The sequence below is a fragment of the Protopterus annectens genome, chromosome 3.part0, assembly GCF_019279795.1.
Source record: "Protopterus annectens isolate FY-2018-M chromosome 3.part0, PAN1.0, whole genome shotgun sequence".
Classification (NCBI taxonomy): Eukaryota; Metazoa; Chordata; order Ceratodontiformes; family Protopteridae; genus Protopterus; species Protopterus annectens.
The window spans coordinates 161,716,108-161,732,406 of NC_056731.1; the positions used below are offsets into that span (position 1 = coordinate 161,716,108).

Sequence of the window (16,299 nt, forward strand, 5' to 3'; positions counted from 1 at the left end):
GACCTGGGAACCCAAGTTGATAGCAATCTCTCATTTGACAACCACGTGGCCAAAGTGGTTAGAAAAACATTTTATATAACCCACCTAATCATGAAGGGATTCACATCTAGATCAGGGGAGGTCATCGTGCCTCTTTACTCATCCCTCATCAGGCCCATAATTGAGTACAATGCCCCCTTTGGGATATACCTTACCAGACACCTGCAGCAACTGAAAAGACCCCAAAAGTACCTCACCAAGAGGATCAAAGGGCTCAAACAGATGCCATATGCTGCCCGGTTAAAGAAACTCCAGCTCTACTCAGTGGCATACCACCTGCTCAGAGGCGATCTGTGCCTGACGTATAAAGCCATGTCCAACCCGGAATGAAAGGACATGCTGCACCTCAGAAAATCCAAATCCCATCGAGCTACATGCTCGAGAGACTTGAACCTCAGCACTGAAATAAATAGGACATGCTGGAGGGACAGATTCATAACCCAGAGCCTCCCTTCACTCTGGAATAAAATCCCAGTCCAGGTTAGGCAGAGTCCCTCATTGACTCTCTTCAAGAGGAATCTTGATGAGTGGATGGGAGATCATAGGTTTACCCCAGGTATCACTTCTGTGTCACTGTTAGACAGAGGCACAGTATACTAACCTCGAAAAAGGGCATAGCAAAATTAATTTAAAATGGGTGGCGAAAGCCAAACACACTCTGGCTAGGCTTTATAAATGCCCTAGGGCAGATAGCCTAGTATGAACCTATGAACCTATGAACCTCAGAGAGAAATGACTTTTTAGATAAAACAGCTCTTTAACTACTTTAATCTAGTACATTAAACAAAATTCAGTTCAGGGCACTGCAGTTCATTAGAATGACTGACAACCTGAAAATGTAATATGTTACTTGTTTTCTCTACCTTTTGTTCTCCATTCTATTCGACATGAATGCTGCATGTTACACAAACAGAGAACAAAAGTTAAAGAGAAAAAAAGTAACAAATAACATTGTTGGGTTGCACCTCTTTTAATGAATGTTTCATTATTTCATTTACACTGCTTCTGTGACCATTTAGTCAAGCATATTATTGAGAAAAAGGTGTGCAGAGGTACAGAACTTCACCTGGATATGTTTTTCTTACATGAATTCCATTTTCATCCAAGATTGTTTCTATTAACTGACATTTAATAAATTTGTCTTTCATCATCATGCTTATAAATTTAGAACAAACAACTTCTTTAAAAGAAATATGCTCACAAAACTTAAGATTCCCATTAGTTTTGTATGAGACGTTTTATGAATTATTCTTAGAAACCAGCCTCATAAATGGTAATACAGAAACAAAACTCATGTTTGCTTCTTATAAATAATTATTGCAAAAGAAATATAATTTCTTGTGAGAGTTTGTAAAATGGCACTGTTGCTTAGCTCTAGAAAAATAATTGTTCCATTCCTGAGATACTGTGATGAAGATTGTTCATATGTTTGGTTAAATATGGCAGACTTGTAACTTTTCATCTGCATTCAAAACAACAAAATGTCCTTGTACCTTGAATGATTTTCCAAATGTCATTTGGAAACACTGACAAATCTTTAGTGACACATTATGGTTTTATGCTAAAGTGGTGGAATTTTTGTCTCTCAAGCCCTGAAGTACATCATGATGCTGTCCAAATGGGAAAAACTGTGTCTGTTTATCTGTAAGGCAGTTAGGGAGTTGTATTATACTCTTATCTCTTATTGTTCAGGGGAAAGAGTCAGGTATGCAGTGATGATAGCCCATGCTCACTAAGCTCCTATCCGTGTTAGGCAGGACAGGTGCCTGCATCCTCATAATGCTCACAGCCCTGCTGATATCTTCATCCAGGAGACAAATCACTGGTTCCTGCTCTCCTTGGAATACACGGAATGGTTTCAGCCAATAAACCCTTTACTTAACCTCAAAATGTTTTTTGGCATTCAGTCTTTCCTGAGTCCTCCCTTCCATCTCATAGAATGCTATCAAACAAAGCCTGTCAGTTGCACAGACAGAAACGCAACCAGTTAGGCAGTAATATGAACCATATAATGGAAACAGTTACACCTTACTTAGGAGGTAATTGTATATAAGAATTATGAAATACCATTTGGAAAAAAATACCACATTATCACAAATGTCATTTTCAGGATTTGAGAGAAGTTCTACAATCTAGAGTCAAACTATTTAACATAGAAAGTGTTATAATGAACTTTTGTCATACTGACTCTATACCAGTGATATTGTAGAGTTTTATTACTTTGTATGAAATTTCATTGAAATAGTTTATGATGCCAAGTCAATAACTATAGTGACAGAGTTTGAATGGTTCTCATTAAAGCCTCCTTTAGAACAAACTTGTCCTTATAATTTAGGAGGTAAAGTCTCACAGGTGATGAGCTCAACATACTGGATGCTGTATTAATGTGTCAAAAAGATGGCAAGTTATAGGACTAAGGGGAAATTCCTTGTGAAATACATAGAACCTGGATACTTATAAAATATACTATAGCATTTAGTAGACCAATCAGCAGTGCCTGGTAGATTTGTAGATATGTAGATTTATTACATAGTCCCCAAGAAAAGAATACCACTGTATAACACTAAAAAAGAAAAACTGGGTCCCAGTTCATCAAAGATCAGACCTGTTTCTAGGATCACAACTGTTTAGACACCTACATGAACATACCATCCCTCCTTTAACCTCAAAACTAATAAGACACCCCCACTTACAACATACGAAATGTAAACCACTCAGTCCCAAAAACAAACAATTCCACATTCCAAGCTATATACTTGTCATGCAGTCTTAGTTCTCAGGCAAAAATTGTGGAAGTCTCTCCCTCCTGAAACATAAAATTCATCCTTTTATTCTCATATTAATTAATAACATGGAATGTACTTTGACTAAAATATTAAGATCCTTTAATCTTTTTTACATCTCTGATTTATTCTACTCTAATTTCTCAAATGTTTTCAAGTTTTGCACATATTGTACATTAACTCATTAACACCTATGTGGTGTGGAATGTCACACCTTTTAGCAGCCTACACACATCTTGCATTCCAGAGCATTTTCTGAAAAATAAACTTAAAAAGCGCAGGATAAAAAAAATAAAATATTTTGTGAGGAGTAAAAGCTACTAAAACTATACAAATAGTAATGTAATCAGTAAGAAGAATTATTTAAAGTGATAATAGTCAGTGCATTTATAGTCTTCCCATAAATACTATATTATATTATATTGCACACAAACCTCAAATTATATTTTTTATTAAACTTTTATGAACAACTTGCCTTATATTGGAAACTGTACTACCTAGACATACATTGTTAGAGAATTGTTGTTAACCAGACATAAGGTTTCACATGACAAGAAGAAATTCCTCTAGGAGTGCACATTTATTGAGATATTTACAGAAATTTGACAACATGCTTAATTGTATAATTAGCAATATAAATATCACTGAATATCACTAAACATGTGCAACAGTGCAAATAAAGACAGTTTTCTCCAAGAATATCTTTGTCATAAGATCTAAATTTCAAAAGACTGAAAAATATTTGACACTCAAAATAATGAAAATGGAAATGTCACCCTTCTCCACTGATGTGCGATCTCAGAGGTGATATATATAATTAGGAGGGGGTGGGGAGCACGGCCCATCACATGGGGCAAATGCTGTACATGGTGCTTCAGTTAATAAAAATACAGCCATCACAGAAGCAAAATGTAAAACTCAGTACTTTAAACACAAACTCCACATGGGTCACCCTTGAAAAAGACTGAATATTCCCCAGATAGGATCACTACTTTATCTAACACATAATGATGTGGTGTATTCAGTAATTACACTATATGTTGATGTATAGTATTTACAGAATTATTTCACAGGTGAGATGGCATCAGAGCTGCAACGCTACCACAACTAGCTCAGAAGTAAAACTAAAAACTGGCAACAATAACATGGAAAAGTCAGGTTCTCATTCATCAGATGAAGAGTAGTTCCTTGTTAAATAGCTATGATATCTGTTTATTAAAATTTAACTTAAGTCAAAACCTGCAAAGCACATATCAGTGTAGCATATTGCTATGGTCGGAGTTCTTGGTCATTTTCAGCCATTGTATTTTAGCTGTATGCTTTCCTATATAATAAGCTTTATCTTTGGAGAAGTCACATGTTTTGGGTGCAGGGCACTGAATCTTGCCCTCTGCAGGCAATATAGTCTTCAAGTTAGACTGCATAACAATGGTACAAGTTTATGGATCTATGTCAAATGACCAAATGGACAAATTGTAGAAAACCTTATGAACAAAATCATATGATCAACAAATCAGTCCATCGGAAAAAAGATTTTACACACAAACAATACCCACATACAACAACAAAAAATGCTTTTGCAGGGGTCAAGATCCTCTGAAACCCCCACACCCCCTGCTCATTATATATTGCAACTCCAAGATTGCGCTACAGTGTGGAAAAGGGCACATTTCCTGAGCCCTACTGTAACGCAATCTCAGTCAGTATAGCTCAGTGGACTGAATTGTCAATCATATGGTCTTAACCATATGTGTTTCCACAATCTATCTGTATGATCATTTGACAGGAATCCCAAATTCATACCTACTCCCATGACAAAAAATAAATCACAATTATGGATGCATTTATTTTCATGCTTTACTACTGCTATCTGTTTATGCCTATTTTTGAATATTAGTCTTCCTGGTCTCAGTAAATCAATCTAATCCTTCACAGCTTACAAAATGTGCTTTGGTACAGTGGATATGAAGGAACTGGTGCAAAATCATTGATTTCAGTTGTTTACATTCATAAAACAGCTATGACACAGTGTGTCATTGGTTCCCTTATCACAAAAATGCTTTTTGTTAAGTGAAATCAGAAGATAATATTTTAGTACTAATTAACAAATCGTATTAATTATGAACTTATGCTATGATGTCTTTAAGGAAGACAGATTAGGTTTCAAATGCACAGTCCCTCTTACTTTCCCAATTTCATAATTCATTCTTCTTTCTGAAAAAATAATCACAGCTGAAAAATAAAATGTCTTTATTGCAGCAAATATCTACTAATTGTACGATCACACACTGACAAACAAACAGTGTGAACATAAACAGTTCCACACTTCTGACCACAAATAGTGTGAACACAAATAGTTTTACACTTCTGACCACAAAAATATGTGGACACAAACAGGTCCACACTTCTGACCTTACCTTTGTTTTACATTCAATTTATTTCAATACAGAAAGTAAACTTAAACTACATGCATATGCATTTATCTGTTAATTTTATTGTGAAATATTCCTGCATTAATTGTCCACATGGGTTTCTTGTAACTATAGAATATTTATAGTTAATAATCTCTTGTAAATTAAATGGTAAGAGTCATAAAAAAGTGGGCTCTGGTAGAGGGTTATCCAAATCCAGTTTTAATTTATAGTATCAGTGCTGAATACTTTTGAAAGCTAATTTTAATTTTCAGTATCAGCTCTGAATACTTATGTAGACCCTTTACAATTTGGTCGTAGAGCCTGCTTACTAACCTGCATTTTGAATTTCTAGACTACATGCTATCCAAGGAGCCTTCCCTTGAATAATGGTGGTAATCGGCTTCTTATGTCTGCCATAAGAAGTGTATTAAGAGAAAAAAATTTTTCAAAGACTTCATTAACAGCTTTTCTTCTTGGCAATAAAGTGAAATACTAATTGTTTGACTTTAAAAATCATGTCATATTCCTACAGCTCCTAGTGTGTCATGGCCCTAGTATAATGAAGGTAAACAGAAATTCAGTTCTGAATGCTGCCTTTGATTGTTTTGTCGCATTTTCTCTGACATAGCCTTGCACAAATTAAGCATGCTTGATATAGCTAAAATATTGCTATTGGGTTACCAATATTGCAAATGTATGCATAACTTCAGTTTGTGTTTATTGCTTTAATTTAGAATTTATATGTACTGTGATAAACTGAGGGGCTGCAAGCCCAGCTAGACAGAATGTTGTAAATACTTTTATGTCATTGTAAATATTAGTATGATCCACAGGCTTGTTTGACAAATATAAGAAAACTGTGTTATGTGCTGAACTTCAAAAATGTAACCACAGTGCACCCTGCTGGAAGAAAGCCGATAAGTAAAGAATTTTACAACTGTGTGTGATCTCAAACTTGGAGACAGGATGTCTGCAGCTGGAATATTTTATATTGTCCTATGACAGAGATAATTACTAAGTTTCACATGTAAAGTGTCTTTTATTGCTGTGGCTTCCTGGCAGCTGCAAGATCACAAAGAAATATTATATTTTAAGTTCTGTCATCTTGGGAAACTTAAGCAAAAGTGACAAGAATGACGTAATCTGAAATGACTCAGCAGTAATGTGTATTATCAATTTAAGACTATCCCAGAGAGAAAGAGATTGTATTTTGTTCTGAAGCTGACAACAACTCACCAGCACTGTGCCTTGCTCTGTAAGTAAGGTATTTAGAACAGTGATTTCTCTTAGAGATAGATAGAAATAGTATGATTAGTATATGTTTTCTATATTTATGTGAGACTGTCCTACAATGTTGTTTTAAAGCATTTCCTGTGAATCTGAACTCACTAATGTCATTGTGTTGAATTAATAAGCATTGTCTTGTGCTTTTTTTATTATTAAATATTTTTAAACTTTTTAACTGTGGCTGTTTTGTGTAGAGATAATTTAAGCTCTTAAAGTACTTGCATGTATTTGGTGATACTGTAGAGGCCACTTCTAAATAGTCTTCAAGTCTCAGTCACACTTACGAATTGGATAACCATAACATTGCACAGTAGAATTGGGCACCCTTTGGTAAGGGCCTTAAGAGTACCTGATAAGAGTAGTTGGTGGCAGTGATTACTACATTATAGCCTGGGCAGAAGGGGGCATAGGTAGTGAACTTGTGCCAGCCTTCTCCAGGAGTGTCTGTGTTTTTGTATATAAACCAAATCTCAAAGTGTGTGTATGTGTGTGTGTGTGTGTGTGTGTGTGTGTGTGTGTGTGTGTGTGTGTGTGTGTGTGTGTGTGTGTCAGTGTCAGCTACTTGAGAATGGACACGAAGCACTGGTTGGACAGAGAGGGTACTAGAGGTTTTGGCTTGACTACTCGGCTGAGATCTGAACCCTATAGCTGTTCAGTGGGGAGTCTTATTGGGGATCTGGAGGAAAAAAAGAAACCAGTGCCAGACTGACTGTGAATTATATGTGCTCTTAAGGGAAATTGTACTTTACTGTGTGTGTACTTGTTATCCTCCCAATTTGGATGCCCCACTCCTCACTGGTGCTAGTGGTGAGGACTGAGGCTCTTTGATTACTGGGCCAGTGTGTGTGTGTGTGTGTGTGTGTGTGTGTGTGTGTGTGTGTGTGTGTGTGTATATATATATATATATATATATATATATATATATATATATATATATATATAATTTAGAACTATAACCATGACTGTTTTTCAAATCCCATGTGTTTCAAATAAATTGAAATTGTGAGATTAACATACATGTCTGTGCTTTTATTATCTTCTATGTCACTGCTATCACATTAAGTGCACATTCCTGGTTCCTTAGTTTCTGAATGTAATCTGTTGTGATGTAAATTAATTGCCAGTAACTCTCTCAATTAATGAAATCAGAATCAATGAACTGCTTACCTTTGCAAATGTTACAAGCATGTTGAGAAATCCAGAATTATTCATTAACTTCAAAGCCTCTGCCCATGATGGTTTCACACAAGGTCGTTCTGGGTCCACAGTCACAGCATCAACCCTTCTCTGGAACAGTATCAGGACGCAGTCCATGATTCGCATAATTAAATGTGGCGGTCTGCCCAGCTTACGCACAGTAGCTATGTCTGCAGGCTTAATTGTCTGAAAGTTGTAAAAACAACCCATTAAAGTGACGTGTACTTTATGTTTTAGTTTTTAATCCATAAACCTTGGAGAACTATTTTTCCTTACAGATCACCCTCATTTAGTTTATATTTGTCAAATAACATCTTTAATAGAAAGAAAGAGACAACATCTGCTGCACATCAAATGTCACTGGGATAATTTCATAACTACGAATTGCTTTAAAGTATTAAATATACTGTGTTATAATGCTTTATAACTAAACGTTTATGTAACATAACATCTGATTTGAAGTAAGTCATTATTGTCCATCTTGCAGTTGTACAGGACTGATAAAAGACCTAAGAGAATTCAATGACCCATATCACAACATGGTCATTATTCCATTCCTGAGATGTATCTATTCATTTATTGCTAGATGATAACAGGGTAAGTGGGCTTGGTATCTGACCTTTTTCAGCCACAACCCAAGTCTCAATGGAGAAAGAAAAAGTTAAAGAGAAGACACACATACAGCTTACAGTATATATAAACAACATAAAGTATGGGATGTACTTAGTGCACGTAACATGTTTATACCATGACTGGTCTCCACACAGGAGGTTATGGAGTCTGAGCAGATGCAGTATAGCTAGTGCAGGTAGACAGTACTCTGGAGACTACAGATTAAGTTTTCTTCCTCCTCAAAACAAAACAAAGTCCAACAGGGAAACAGTAAACAACCAAAGCACAAATAAACTAAAAAAGTCACCAGCCAAAAGTGTAACTGGAGGCAAAGTTCTTTAAATCAATTTATTTAGCATTTTTGTCCTTAACAGAACTTTTTCAGAATAAAGTAATAACATATCTTCCAACATTTAAATACACACAGACAATAAAAACATGATACCATAATAAATCCATTATCCAATTAATAAATAAAGCAATTAGCAAACATACTGCATTTAAAAACACAAAATACCTAATATAAAAAAATAATATTAATGCTATCATTTAAACCTGGAGGTTGATCAGCCTGTAATTTAATTGCCACAAGATTCTTTTCTTTCTAAATGTTTTTATAACATCTTCCCCTTAAGTCCAAAGGAACACACTCTAAAACAGAAAAATATATATTTTTAAATCTAGTGCAAACAATACTGTGTTTAAACAAAGCATTATTCTTATCGTGAGACCTTATCTCATATAAATGCTCCTTAATCCTTTTAGAAATGTTTTTGTGGTTATGCCAACATAAAATGCACCACAAAAAGAACAGTCAGCAATGTAAACCAAACCTGTAATATTGCAGTTGAAATGACCATTGATCTTAAAATCTTTCTTTAAGTGTGCAAAATAAATATTAGGACCCTCCAAAGTAAAACTGCAAATGCTACAAAAAGCCACATTTATGCATCCCATTGTTTTTGTCAGTGTGTAAACTAGATGTAAACGTGTTCTCATTCTCCACATACTGCTTAATAGAGTTTGATCTCTTATAAACAAACCTAGGACCAGAACCAACACTGGTGTAAACATCAGGATTACCCGAAAAAATCTTCCAATGATCACAAATAACTTTTTTAATAGAAATATCATCTACCATCATCTGCAAGATAAAAGTGTTTTGGTAGTTAATGTGCGTATTAATGGATTTATTAACAAAACCCGCAGTTAAAATGGGAGGAAAAATTAATTTCTCTTAGAAATGATTTCATCAGCAATACACTGAAGATCTCTTAGACAATAACCTCTCTCTGACAATAACTTTTTAAAGATGGAACATTCAATCTTCCCATATCAAGAAATAGATACTGTAGATTCCTACAAAAATGTCTCAGGTTAACAAGAGTATGGGAAATGTTTGCTTGACTACTAGGAATAAACTTTTTTTTAGTAAAATTGAAAATATTGTCTGTGATGCACACATAATGTGAAGCCAAAACATCCTTAACAAAAGAAACTACCTGCTTCATCTCCATTCTCACCTGTCCCTTGTTCGAATGGCTGTCCCTCACAAATGGCAGATGCTGATCCTTTGGTACTGTCTTCAGTGACTGGAGCCAAAGTTGACTGGTTGGCTATCCTTTCCAACCACCTCGGGGGGTTCTTGAGATAAAAAACTTCCACTGGAAGGAACCAACTGAGGGAATCCACTAGCAGTATTAGGGACATTGGCAGAAAAGAGGTTTTATTATGGTTAATCATGGTGTATTTCTTCAAACGAGAAATAGGAAGAGGAAAAACAGAGCTCTACCTTTAAGCCAGTTGGTCTCAAGCTCTCTTTTCTTTTTACGCTCCACAATGGTGAGGGCTCCTCTATCTAAATCTGTGAGAAGGCTGTCGAATTCCAATCTCACATAATTTACATGTAGATGTTTGGAAATAAGTTTTTTCCAAATTTCTTAACTCAATGTTGAGCTGCTGAATCTTAGTTGCATTGTTTTCCAGCAGTATATGCAGAAATTCCAACCCCATCTTGTTGAAAAAAATCAACAGATTTGACATAAAATAAGTCATTAAAATCTAGACCATTGGAGCTGCTTGTTTCCAAACCCCTGGCCTCCAACTCTCTTTAGCTCCAGACACATTTTTAAGTCCTCCGCAGAAAGGTTGAGCTTAAAAACTCTCAAACCTTTAGGGATGATCCCTAATGACACACACTCCTTAAAGTACAGAAGACTCTCAGTTAACTGGAAGTCAAGCAACTGGCGCTCTCAAACAACCGGAAAAAAAATATCGAAGAAATACAGTACAATTTTCATGAGTTGCACTTTCTGTTTTCCCCCCACAGAAACATAACTTACATTATTAGAGTTTTAGAGTTTTAAAAAGGAAGACAGGAATAACTTCCCTCTCCCCAACCTGAAAACAAGTCAAACCAAACAAATAGTATAGGGTACAGTATTAGCCAGGCCTATTTTTAACAGTAACTCTCAAGCAACCAGAAACTACAGTTATCTGGCATCTACCAATCCTCATGGGTGCCGATTAATTGAGAGTTTACTGTAGAAGTTTTCATATATCAAGCTTTGGTACTTAGAAAGTTTCTTACCAAAGTCTCTTGGTAGCTGATTTATATTAACACTTTTAGAGTCGGAACCACTGGGCATAGTAAAAGGAACAGATTGAACAAATCAGTTAGTAAGCTTGGCCAAAAGACAGTCCAATCCCGAAGTAAAATTGCTAGCACTGTTATTATCTGCTTGTTTCACAAAAGCAGCAGGCAAAGAATCACAGTTAGCTACTCCCAAATTCTGGGGTGACATTCATGGCTGCAAAAAGTTTTATGGTTTACCAGCTGTGCTCACATACTCTTTCTACTGAATGAAATCTACTTATCTTCACTAACTTTACAATAAATAGTCATCAGCATGAACAGCGCAGGTGTCAGTCAGTATATATCCTTTCTGATAAGAAACCTTCATAATTCCCACACTACTATAATCTCCCATATTTCATATTATGGATATCTGTGTATCTCATCATATATACTATCCTTTTGACTAAGATAGGATGGGTGGGAGCAACCGAACAAAGAAGGGTAGGCTCTGGTGCTTAGCTGTTATACTTTTTAGTAAAATTAAGAATAAGTTACCAGCAGACAAAATGTGTGCAGTTGAATGTAATCAGTCAAGCCACTTCTGATAAGAAAAATACAACTCAGTAACTTTAAAAACCAGCAAACAGGTTCAGAGCACTTCTACTGTACTTTTTCTGACTTTCAGCTGAACTTGAGTGAAAAATAAAATCAGGGACAGTACAGACTACAAAATGGCTTAAATGCAAAACATTACACATGGAAGAAAGGACAAAGGATAACATGGAATATAAACGAAAACACAGATAATTGACTGTGAATGTATATTCTGAACTGTGAGAGGACACTGGTCAGCTCAGGCAGAGACAAAAGATAAGACTAGGTCTCACCCATCATCGTGCAAAGTCTGTGATATCGCTATACGTCCTTGGCTGTATTCTTTCCATTCAATTTGGTCAGCAGTTTCATAGTGAGAGGTGTCCACTGATACCAGTGGCTTCTGCCACTCTATATATTGCACTATGTTATTGTATTACTTACCACAAGTCTACTCTGCCCACCTTGCTGAATCATACCCACCACAAGGATCCCACAGTACAGGTACAGTAGCTTTATCCAACTTTGGAAGTTCATCGCTCATCTGAGCTCAGGTTGTTTCTCTGCTATATGCAAACTCTATTTGTGTATTGCTTGAACATACAATCCTGCAGTGCTGTGACATCTATGAAGGAGTTTGACTTGGCTGTGAGGAATCAATAAATAAATTCAGAATCACCCAGTCCCTGAGGCTGTACTGTAGAAAGTTTGAACTAAAAGGAGAACAGCACATCTGTATGGTGCAGAAGCACACGAAGGACCAACCCACTGCTGACCACTTCCTGTAAACAGGGACAGATGGCACCACTGCATTCCTACCTTACTGAATAGTAAAACACCTATTTTTTTCTTGTGTACATTGGATGTTTCAAGCTATGTTATCTTATCTGCAAGTTTACAGTTAAATAAAAGTCTGAGCTGTATTTTTTGAGTTTTCCAAAGAGAGATAGAGGAGGTCCTAGTGTTTTCAGTGCTCAGGAAAACTACACTGCTTGTTATAAATTCAAACCTGATCAGTGCTGAGCACTTCTTCCAGTTTCTGCACTGTAACAGCATACTTTCTGGATATCCCCTCTGCTACCCTCTCTTCACAATGTTCCATCCTCTTCTTAGGTTGTTGTCTCATACTATGAGTCTCATAAACATTAGGCTTTTAGTAGTAGCCCAGGGTGTGAGCAACTGCCACTTTAAATCCATTAGCTACAGGACATTGGCAAAAGGGGTTGAGGTTGGTATAATGGTTAGTGTTTATCTCACAAGCACAAAGTATGGGGTTTGAGTCTCACCTTCGAAAGGGAAATTGGCTAGACTTAAAATGGACCACCAAGGCAGCTAGTCTAGTAATTACATATGAACCTATGAAAAGACAGCAAGAAGGTAAGTTTATTTTCATGATGTAGTAGGCTTTCTGTATGGCTCATTCCAGATGTAAGATCATGTTTTCCTTGACATGGTATATGAAAATCCACATGAAACTGGGCAATGTAGCCACTGAAACACACTGTGAGTACATTCACCTTGCTTCATGCACCAAATTTTCAGAGCTGTGTAAACTGTTACAATCTATGTCATAGACAAGAACACCAGGAAGTTGCTCAGTGCTTTCTGGACCTCTCCAACTGAGGAATGGGTGATAACTCAGACCCACTGAGGAGTGTGTGATAACTCAGACCCACTGAGGAGTGAGTGATAACTTGGACCCACTGGGGAGTGTATAAATCAGACATACTGCGGAGTGTGTGGTAACTTAGAACTACCGATGAGTGTATAACTCAGACCCACTGGGGAATGTGTGATAACTCAGAGCTACTGTGGAGTGTATGATAACTCAAATCCACTGAGGAATGTATGATACTGAAGAGTGCATTATAACTCAGACCCATTGAGGAATGTGTGATAACACAGACTCACTGAGGAGTGCTTGATAACTCAGACCCACTAAGAACTGTTTGAAATAGCTGTGACCCACTAAGGAGTGTGTGAGATAGCTCAGACCAAGGGTGCCCCACCCAACTGGCATTAAAAAATGTGCGCATCTCACAAAATGTTGCTCCCACCAAACACTTAACACATGCATGCATCATTTTCAGCTCTTCCCTATATACCTACTAAAGATATAGTTTTTGGAAGTAGCAAACCTGTCTGCAAGCAAGCTGCATACCTGTTGATGGAGCCATTGTGCTAGACAGTCATAGTCATATCATGTTCTGAAAAAGCTATATTCGTCTAGGTTATGTTTAGAAAAGTGTAATTTGTAGACCACAAAGAGTATGCCTGGCTACACCCTTGAGACCCACTGAGGATTTTATAACTTAGAACCACTGAGGAGTGTATAACTCAGCCCCACTGAGACGTGTGTGATAGCTCTCTTTACAGGAAACCCACATTTTGGTTGCATTAGCTATAGCACATCTGTACATGTTTTGTTGTTATGGATAATGCCCAAGGCTTTCTAATTTATTCTAACAGGACATGCCTGCCCTATGTGGTAGATGACACAAAGCCATATTATGTAGCCTGTGCAAGGAATATGAATAAGAAAATCATGTTAACACAAATGCATGTTGTTCATAGGAATGCAGGAAAAGCTGGAGAATGCAGGCATCGATCCCGCTACTTCCCGCATGCTAAGCAAGCGCTCTACCATTTGAGCTAATTCCCCTCTGTGGATAATGGGAAGTCGAAAGCCTTGTGTGGTACTCTGGCCTTGGATCAGGAGTGGGATGAAACAGAAGGTCATACTGTACAGTCCAAATGGGGAAAATGATATACACTACAAAATGTAGGCAGCTCTTTAAAAATGTCAGAATATACAAATTAGCACTTGTTTTACAGCATCAAAATAAAAACAATCCAATGTTAAGGTTTATTTCATAGCCACAGAAGCATGGACTTCACTACATTAGAGATTTTGCCCTTACTACATATACAGTTCCTCTTTCTAACAGATGTTTAGCCCCTACATCTTTCTTACATTGTGCAATCCACCTTTATATGAACACAGACAGGCAGGTGACTCATATACCAAGTACTGATGTACTATAATGCTGAAATGCCACCCAACTATTCCCAACTTATATTCCATCCAGCAATGTTTTCAGGCTGGAAGATATTAGGCAGGAATGTAGTATTAAGTAGCTGTCATCAAATATAATACACATAAGGTGTGGCCATATCTGATTTCCACAAGGAGTCTTAATGTGCAAGGCTAAGCAGGGTCTGACAGGCTAGAGCTGATAGACTAACAGGTGAAATGGCTATAAAATTTGAAACCCACACAGTGCTTCTGGTATTGTGAAAACAACATAATGTTATAGTTTCCAGACTTTGATTCCCTAGAAAGAATCATAACTGGATCCATAACAATGACTTTTGCAAAAGTTACCCACACACGGATGCTTTTTATAACTAAGCTACAAACTGCACCACTGTAACTGTAAGTCATAAGAAAACAGTAGCACTACGTGACAGCTCTGCATTGCACTACTGGTGTGCAGTATACCACACAGAAAATCAAAGTCACCAAAATATCACATACCCCTTTGAAGAGAATAATGCGGAAGGACATGCATACAGACCTGTAATGCTGCCTCTGCTTCTTCCAGAGCAGGTCTTGCTGCTTCGAGCTTCTCTTCAGCAACTGCTTTGTCAGCAGCGATTTCATCCACTATTGCCTGAGCTTTGTCTTTTACTTTCTGCACTTGAACTTTCACCTTTTCGGCAGCCTGAGCTTTGACTGTTACTTCCTGTAGTACTTCATCTGCCTTTCTGGATGCAACAGCAAGGTCCTTTTCCTTAACCGCCAACTCCTTGGACAGTTGACTGACTGACACCTCAGCTTCCATCAGTTTTGCAAGGCCTGAGAGGAGAAATTATAACACCAGTAATGCATGATAAAAGGATCAAGTAACATAACTTATACATAAAATCAGCACATTTAAGGTCTCATTATTAGTCATTTCAAAGGTCAGAAATGTCATGCTACTGGTCTGATGTCAGATTTATCATATAATTATGTTTTATTCCTTCATCTTGTACAACTAGCTGAAATTTTAACATACCATGTTTTAAATTTTTTTCTCTGCTTATGTTTTGTATCTGGAAGCTATAACAATAAAACGAGACCATTAAGAATGAAAAGAAGTCAAGTGGCCAGCATGATGAGAACATGGCTTGTTAAACACAAAGTTTCAAAGCTTGTACAATTACTTTTTTTTGCAGAAATGGGGAAAAATGAATAGCTGGTGGATGATTTAGCAAAACACAATTTTCTGAATCACTTTAAACCTAGTAACCTTGTCACTGCCCCAAGGAAAGGTTATATCAAAGGTGCTACTACTTTGGGGTTGCTTATATGATTACATGTAACAGAAGGAATAGGGGTCTTTGACAGATAAAAAAACAGGGACTACGCTCACTGACAAAAACACAGTCCAGTTAAACAGATTCACTAAACTGCATTTCATAGAATTGTGTTTTGATTGTCTGCAGAAGACCTGACTTATTCACAGCTGAAAGGAATATAAGCAGCAGAAAACATTGGAGCTTTAATCTTAAAGAAACAATACATTTTCCTTACAGGAACTGATGGAGAGATGAAAAGTCAGCAAGCAAAAGAGAGTAGTAGTGCTGAAGTTGAATTCATCCTCAAGTCTTGGTGAGTACCTTCATGAGGTGGCCCCTGTTTTTCACAAAATCTCACCAAGGCGACACCATTATATAGACTGTATTTATATAGCATATATCATGGACAGAAGTAAGTCAAAAACAAAAAAGATAGGTGGGTGCACAAGAC

General features: G+C 36.9%; 1 protein-coding gene across 1 annotated transcript in view; it reads right to left on the reverse strand.

Annotated features, from left to right (window-relative positions):
* The window catches only part of LOC122796791 (dynein axonemal heavy chain 5-like), a 2,204,633-nt gene that overhangs the window by 657,948 nt on the left and 1,530,386 nt on the right, over positions 1-16,299 (reverse strand). Inside the window, exons 57-58 of the mRNA XM_044065521.1 lie at positions 15,083-15,363; positions 7,691-7,906 (exon numbers count right to left, since the gene is read on the reverse strand). Of these exons, the coding sequence (XP_043921456.1) occupies positions 7,691-7,906; positions 15,083-15,363 (497 nt within the window). The remainder of the gene's footprint in view (positions 1-7,690; positions 7,907-15,082; positions 15,364-16,299) is intronic.